Consider the following 7,389-nt stretch of genomic DNA (forward strand, 5'->3'; position numbering starts at 1 on the left):
GAAAGGCAATCAACAAGCATGCTTAATTAGGGTAAATCTCAAGCTTAAGTACAATTAATAACGGTTCTGGACTGGACCGACTCATACTGAAATCATATCCATAAAACATCAAATAGCAAGACCTACTAGAAATAAACTACTCCTGCTCCCCACGATCCCTATATGGATCGTAACAAAAGGGGGAGCTTTTATAGCAATCAGCAATTCAACTTGCACTAGACATTTAATTTTTCATAAAGTGCCAAGGAACTAAATTACATGAGCAATGTTTTAGCAGATTTGATACATAATTGGAGGAGGAAAAGCGCACAATCAAGATGTAATTTTTCATCAGCACATTGACTACTGCGCCAACCGATCATCAGGTGCGAACAGAAGCAATGGCTTCTCTATAGGTGAGGTGATGCAGCAGTAGAAGTGAAAATCCTTAATGGGCACCTGTCCAAACAGGCAGAGCTGCTGCTGCTGCTGCCGCCTCTGATCCAAAATTGTTGGCCTCCTAGGGGTTGGTCAGACAACTCACGTGGGTGGGAAGAACCGGTTGAGATTGAATGGAAGCGTATAGAATTCTTCATTTCTGTTGTCTCCTCTGAATGTTCTGAACTTCACCCACCACGGCATACCCCTATCCTTCTTTGATTTCTCTACTTCCAAAGTGTTGTCAAGGAGCACAGCAACAATCAACCCCACGGTTGCTGGTGATGAAAATATTGTGTTCAAGTATGCATTGAACTATAAACACCACACCACATGAGAGCAAAATTAAATTTCCACAGATATTGAGAAAGTAGTGTGTAACGGACAATTTAAGGAAGAGAAGGAATATCAACTAACCCAGCCTGCATTGGTATGAACAGGTCCATGTCCAGAAGACAACCAAAACTCATTGAAATATTGTGGAATAGATAACCCAAGGAAAAGAGACAGTCCAGTTATGAAAAGGTTTCTCATGGAATTCATGTTGGTGAATTGCAGAAAAGACAGCCCCACTGATGCTGGAGAAAGAATAAAAATAGAATAATGAGAAAGCAATTTGAGAAACGTCAGTAATATGAAAAGGCCAAACCACATACCTACAAGACCAAAGAGCACACAGTACAATGCAGCAAATATGGGGAAGGGTATGGACGCAAATAGGGCCCCAAATTTTCCTGCAGAAAGAGAAGGTGGCAGAATAAGGCATCGAACAGTAATGGAAACAGATGACTGGAATAGAGGTTGAACCCACCTAAAATTGAGAAGAATATCATGAAGCCAGCTGAGATCTGCACTACTCTGCGACTACCAACTCTGGTTAGCCCTAGAAGCCCGATATTCTCACTGGAATTTGGAAACAAAATATTTTTTATCGAATAAAGAGTACTTAAAAAAATAGTAGTTCCATAACCAAAATGTTGAGCTTTCTTACACAGAAACAGTAGAACCAGTTCCTGTACCAAAAAGGCCATCAAGAAGTATACCTATACCCTGAAGTCAAATAGCAGACATGAACATGGAACCCAGAATGAGGAAAGCAAGGAATGGGAAGGTGATCAATGCCCTATAAGTAAAATTACGCAAGAGGGAACTTCTACATACAAATGCAATTATGAGCTTTTTAGATAAAGTTTGGCTGTTCAAGTAATCTAAGCACAACATCATAAGGTTTTAAAATGATATAGTAGAAATTTTAGAGAAGACAAAAATTCAATCAACGAAATACATTTAAGCAGCAGAAAAAGTAAACTTATGAATACCACAAGCTGCCAATAACTGAAATGTTATTTAACCTTACCAGAATAGCAATATTTTTCTGAATACAAAATAGCAAAGTTTTTCTGAAAACAGAAAGATGATTTTCAACTCAACATACATTCATTTTTCAATGTTTTTTTTCTTGTGTGTGTATGTGTGTATAGAGAGAGAGTGAGAAAGAGAAATTGAATTATATTGTTGCTAAATTTAAAATTAAAAGGAAAAAACATGTGTCAATAGAATTTTGACCAGCCCACCTGCCAACCAATACCTCGGCTGAGAACATAAGCAGGAGGTGGGGTTGCAATAGCGAGACGAGATGCTGCCTTATAAGCACCAGTTGACTGCATAACTAGAACATGTAAGAACAGCTCCAAGAAAGTAGAAAAAACTAAACATAACAGTACCTCTATCATTGACACCAGAACTGCAGCCATCATAGCGAAAGCATGCCCTGCATCAAATGTTGGTGCACCCCATTGTAAAGGATATGGGAATTTAAACCTGCGGAAGACATTTTTGCAAATGGTGAAAACCTCCATTTTCTTAAGTACTTCAAAATAAAGGAACCTATTTGTACTAACCAAGGTGCAGAAGATATGAGATGGGCTCTGTCAGTACGACAATGAATTTGTGTTTTCACTGACGTGTGTCGATAGGCACCTCCAGCAGTAAGGATATGAGAATATAACCACATGATGGTGATACAAATAAGAAGTGGAAATCTTTCAAATATAGGCACATCTTTAAATGGCCTAACATGCTTCAAGTACTGCATTCAGGATGGAGCAAGTATCAGACAACATAGAATAAAATAAGTTTTCACAACATATGCAGTTGACATGAAAAGTGACAAACCTGAGAAACCCCTATGGTTATCAAAAGTGTGGGCAAACCAATTTCAACACACTTCCCCACCTGTGCTAGAATTGAACCAAGAACAAGTGTTCCAAAAGTAATCAGTAAAAGCTGCAAGATAAAACATCATAGATTTAAGGCAAGAGAAGCAGATGAGGTACCACTGGAAAGCCTTGCTCGAATAAGCCAAGACCAACTAATGCAATGACAGGTGCCATACCAAGTGGGCTGAAAAAGCTGGCAGATGAACAGAAGAGAATGAGAGATGAACATCAATGAAAATTTTGTGCTATGTCACAAATTTTACAGCTTTCATAACATACCGAGAAAAAATCCCCCATGCTTGGCTAAACCCCAGAATTATCTGCAAGCCAGAAGCAATGATAGTGGCCCCTTGAACTGCTCGCATGGTCCATATAAATCTCTACAAGAGAGAAACATACTGAATGACTTTCTAAGACAGAAATATACAGAATGACTTCCATTAGCTTTTATGTTTTATCAATTAAACATACAAAATTTGTCAACTTAGAACAAGGATAAGAGAAGAGAAATAACTTCCTTGATAGGAAAGCATATTAGGATTCTAAAGATTAAAGATCTTAAAAGTAAGGATCAAATTATGTTACTTCATGGGGATCAGATATTTGCTGCAGCGACGAATCACTGATTATTGACAGAATTGGTATAATAAAGGCACGTGAACCTCCTACTACTGCTGGCAGACGTGTTCCAAACAATGCTTGCAGGAGTGTGTTGAGACCAGCCACAAATAAGAGAGTTTGTATAACACGGGCTTTGTCGTCCTGCATAAATTGTGAATCCACGGATGGAAAAAGATGAAAAATTCAAAAGATAAAGTTAAACCAATAAATGTTGTAACTTAGAGAGTGAACTTTGTTAGCTTGTAACCCAACATACATTATTTCCACCCATCATTGGGACAAGCAGTGATGGAATCATGACAGTTGTACCCAGCATCAAGATATAGTTCTGAAATGCCAAGATTATAGTCTCAGCTGCAGACCAGCCAAAAAAGTGTTACTATTAGCAGCCAAATTGAATAGAAAAAGTAAATGAAAAGGAAGGATATGCAAAAGATCCCAGTTATTTTATTTTCGCATAAGAAAAGTTATAACTTTGATCAAGCACATGTATTTTGAAAAGAATTTGGCATTCAGGAGAACTCCAGTTCTCTACAAATTTTCAGCTTCTCATCGCAGAAGCAGCTTAGAAATACAAGTTCGACCATAACCAGACTAAAGTCCAGGTGGGAAAAAGAAATACAGATGCTACTGGTAGAGAAAATTTAAATACCTGGTTGCAAGCCTCAGTTATCAGCATGTAGAGCTAAAGAGAAAATATCCTTGGGAAGCAAAACGGTTCTTTTACATTACAAATTATCCTTATAAAATCTGCTCTATCTTTTAGAGCAACCATATTCTTAAATCTTAATTTTTGAGTGTGTTATTCGGATCAGAGCTTTTTGACAGAAAAGTACTGACCGTAGCTGGTTACTGCTTCTACAGAAAACCTTCCCAAGTAATGCAATTTACACACCAGTAGAGTCTTGTAAGCTTCACATAACAAATGGTGGTCGCAATTTGCAAGAGATTAAAAAAGGTTTCGGGTGGATATGTAAAATATAGGCAGAGGAAAATAAAGCTCTGGTAAACTTGATAACTATTGATTTTAACTAACAACTAGTCCTGATTGTCACTGATCAAATTTCTTGGTCAACATGAGAACTGCTCTTTTACTGGTTTAAAACACGTTTGAGCCAGAAAAATCCCTAATTTAGTGTCTTCTACAGAGTAACAGGAAACACACACACACAAACAAACCTATAAGTTCAGTGACGCGGACACCTTACACTTTAAATACGAGCCATTTTTGGGCCCTCTTTTAATATTCAAGGTTCAACTATATCGATATGATGTACACCTAAACATCCTGGTTTCCATCGGCTTAAGCAAAGTAGCTTCTTCATGAATAGAATTATAAAAATCTGAACAGGTACGACCTTCTTTGCACAGTCCAGAGGAAATCCATTGTTAAGATTACAAAAGTCCCGACTGCCCATGACATCTCCAGCACTCTCCCCTATGACAACACGCACAGATTATGAGAGAGGGAGAGAGAGAGCAGTAATGTTGAACAGCATATCAAAAGGTCTTGCATCTTCTAGCGATATCCTTACACCATAAACTGCGGACGGTTTTCTGTTTACTCGCATGGACTCGCCCGAAACCGCAGACCTATTTAAAAAGAGAGTTCAGGCAGCCCAAATGCACATGGCCAGAAGAAATGCAGGAGGGACCATCAAGACACGCATCATGTACCCATTCCGAACAGAAAGCAACTCCACACCGTCAATGAAATGGCAGAAGGAACAATAAAAGGATGCAGCAAAAAAAAACAAAGAACACCAAAACTCTGTATGAGATGCTCCCTAGTTCATGAGAGTGTATAAGATACTAAGAGCGCGAAAAGACCACGGTACCATTGCTCCGCGCCTTTATCACTAGTTCACTAACCCCACAAGGCAAAGCACAGAAATAGAAGATTCGGAACGGCAACGCAAAAAAAAAAGAGAAAGCGAAAGCAAGCAGAAACGAAACTCACGCCAAGGTGGGTTGGAGTCTATGCAGTACTCAAGGTCCTGAAGTTGCTCCATTGGAGGGTGGCTTATCTCCGCCATTAGGAACCAACGAAAATGGTGGTTTGATGGTAGTGGTGGTGGTGGGGAAGAAGAAGAAGAAGAAGAAGAAAGAAAGAACGGAAGAAGTTGCAGTTGATGACGATGATGAGTGATAGTGGGGTAAGGAACTGATTCAAGACAAGACAAGGTAAAGCCAAAAAACAAGAAGAGGCGAAAGGTGGAAAAGGGGAACCAAGAAGAATGAAGCAGCCTCTCAGTCACGCCCCAGGAGGGAGAGAGAGAGAGAGAGAGAGAGAGAGAGAGAGAGAGAGAGAGGGCTCTCTTTGAGAGAGAAGGTTTAGTTGCAAAGCAACCCACTCGTTTTGCACAATATAAAAAAAACGCCAGGAAGCTCTGTCTTTCAGCTTCCCCTGCAGCATACGAAAGCGGTAAACCCTCCTAGGAGGTGAGTTCTGGGAATCAAATTGTTCACGCTTGTGATTTTGGTTGTATTTTGCTCTACCAAGTTCAATCGAACATGCCTCAACGAGCATAACACAAGTCAGCAACGAGCATAACACAAGTCAGCGGTACCACAAGTCAGCAGTACCACAGCAAAGGGTTTGAAGTTCAAAACCCAAGTGTGTTATTTGTTAAGTTTTGGTAGTATGGGTGATCGTAAGTCTACCCAAACTCCAAAGCAAGTCCAAACTTAGAGAAATAAAAGTATTATATTGAGGGTTTTATACAAAAGGTAATTTCTCTTTTAAGTAAAAAAAAAGCTCAATCAAATGGTGCATCGGGTTGGGCAGTCAGCTCATGATGCTTCCCTCAATCAAGCTAAAGAAAAAAAAAATTGTTCAGTTTGAACTTGATTGCTTAGCGGTCTAACTGATTCAAAATACTAACTGTTTGAAAACCTGAAGTGAAGGGCTAGGTCTTGAACTAGGTTCACTCATCTAGGCCTGACCTTAATATCTCAAAGCAAGACTGGGTCCCAACATGCCCAGTAAGCTTCGGCCAGCTGGTCGGTCTGTATTGACAAGTCGCGCCGCGTCACGTTTGCACTTAATTAGGGCTAAAAGTTTATTGGCGCCAGCTGATTGCCATCTAGTTTTAGAGGCCCATGTTGGAGCCCTAATAATTGTAGTTTCTTTAATAGTTGGTTCCCATGAAAAAGAATATGAGCCAAGTTTTGGTTCCTATCTCAATGATTTGTGGATCATTTTACACTTAATTGCCAAGAAAAGAACAATATGTTCATTTTGAGTTGATGCAATCGCTTCATGCTGGATGTATGTTTTTGAACCCACTCCTCAAATGTGTCCAATCGGTTTAACTGAGTAAGGGACCAGCCTTTACCCAAAACGTATTCAATCTGGCAGCTTCAAATGAGCATTAGGGACTAAAAGACAAAGAGGCCCTTATACCCAAAAAAAAGCAAAAAAGAAAAAGAACCCTTTTGTATGGAAAAATTTGGGAGAGTAAAAAAGTTATTGTTTCAACAAAGACAAAAATACCCTTAAGCAAACAAAAGGAAAAAACAAAAGAGAAAACCCCTTTTTGTGTTGTTAAAATTAAGAAGCCGGTCTTGCATCAACTGGAAATTGGGAATTATTAAGCTTGGCCTGACTGAAGCTCTAACTTTTATTTCAAAATTCAAATATTCCAAATCCTTCCAAACTCAGTATTCATGCTAGCCAAATACAAGTTTGCATTAGATTGGACACTTCTCTTGGGATTGTGTTTGAAATTGAAGCTCTTTCATTTATGAGATTTGATACTTTAATTAGCTTTTTATTAAGGGTCTCAAACTTAAACTCTTACGATCCACGAGGGGGTAGGCACAAGGATGGGCAGAAGCCGGTAGGTAGGGAGTCATTCTCTATTATGAACTCTTGTAGCATCAATTTCCGGTTGTAAAAGGAGAGTCTCGATATGCAAGTTGAAGTATAGTTGAGATATTATTCAAAGCACTAAAAACAACCTTGGTACCTTTAAAAATGGCGAGAAGGGTAAAAAGAAATACTAATTTTGATCACCTAAAAACTTAGCCTCTCATCAAATGTGAAATCTTACTCTCTCTCTCTCTTCCTTCAAGAACTCCATTTACTTAACCAAGCTAGTTGGTTTAAAGCCTTCAAATTGAAAATGGC

At 39.0% G+C, this 7,389-nt stretch overlaps 1 protein-coding gene across 2 annotated transcripts; it reads right to left on the bottom strand.

Annotated features, from left to right (window-relative positions):
• On the bottom strand, window positions 1-5,604 carry LOC116250929 (nucleobase-ascorbate transporter 1-like). Of its 2 annotated transcripts, XM_031624925.2 has the most exons (15): window positions 5,218-5,604; window positions 4,616-4,695; window positions 3,514-3,611; window positions 3,222-3,398; window positions 2,916-3,016; window positions 2,754-2,829; window positions 2,593-2,652; window positions 2,319-2,506; window positions 2,142-2,238; window positions 1,992-2,078; window positions 1,409-1,467; window positions 1,229-1,320; window positions 1,074-1,151; window positions 835-995; window positions 1-732 (listed from the first exon to the last, which is right to left on the bottom strand). In XM_031624925.2, the coding sequence occupies exons 3-15, from the start codon at window positions 3,571-3,573 to the stop codon at window positions 520-522; spliced, it is 1,449 nt and encodes a 482-aa protein (XP_031480785.1). In that variant the 5' UTR covers window positions 3,574-3,611; window positions 4,616-4,695; window positions 5,218-5,604; the 3' UTR covers window positions 1-519. The 2 variants fall into 2 exon arrangements, with proteins under 2 accessions (XP_031480785.1, XP_031480782.1); XM_031624922.2 differs by lacking the exon at window positions 4,616-4,695.
• Between the last annotated feature and the right edge of the window lie 1,785 nt (window positions 5,605-7,389).

This window comes from Nymphaea colorata, chromosome 3, assembly GCF_008831285.2.
Source record: "Nymphaea colorata isolate Beijing-Zhang1983 chromosome 3, ASM883128v2, whole genome shotgun sequence".
Classification (NCBI taxonomy): domain Eukaryota; kingdom Viridiplantae; phylum Streptophyta; class Magnoliopsida; order Nymphaeales; family Nymphaeaceae; genus Nymphaea; species Nymphaea colorata.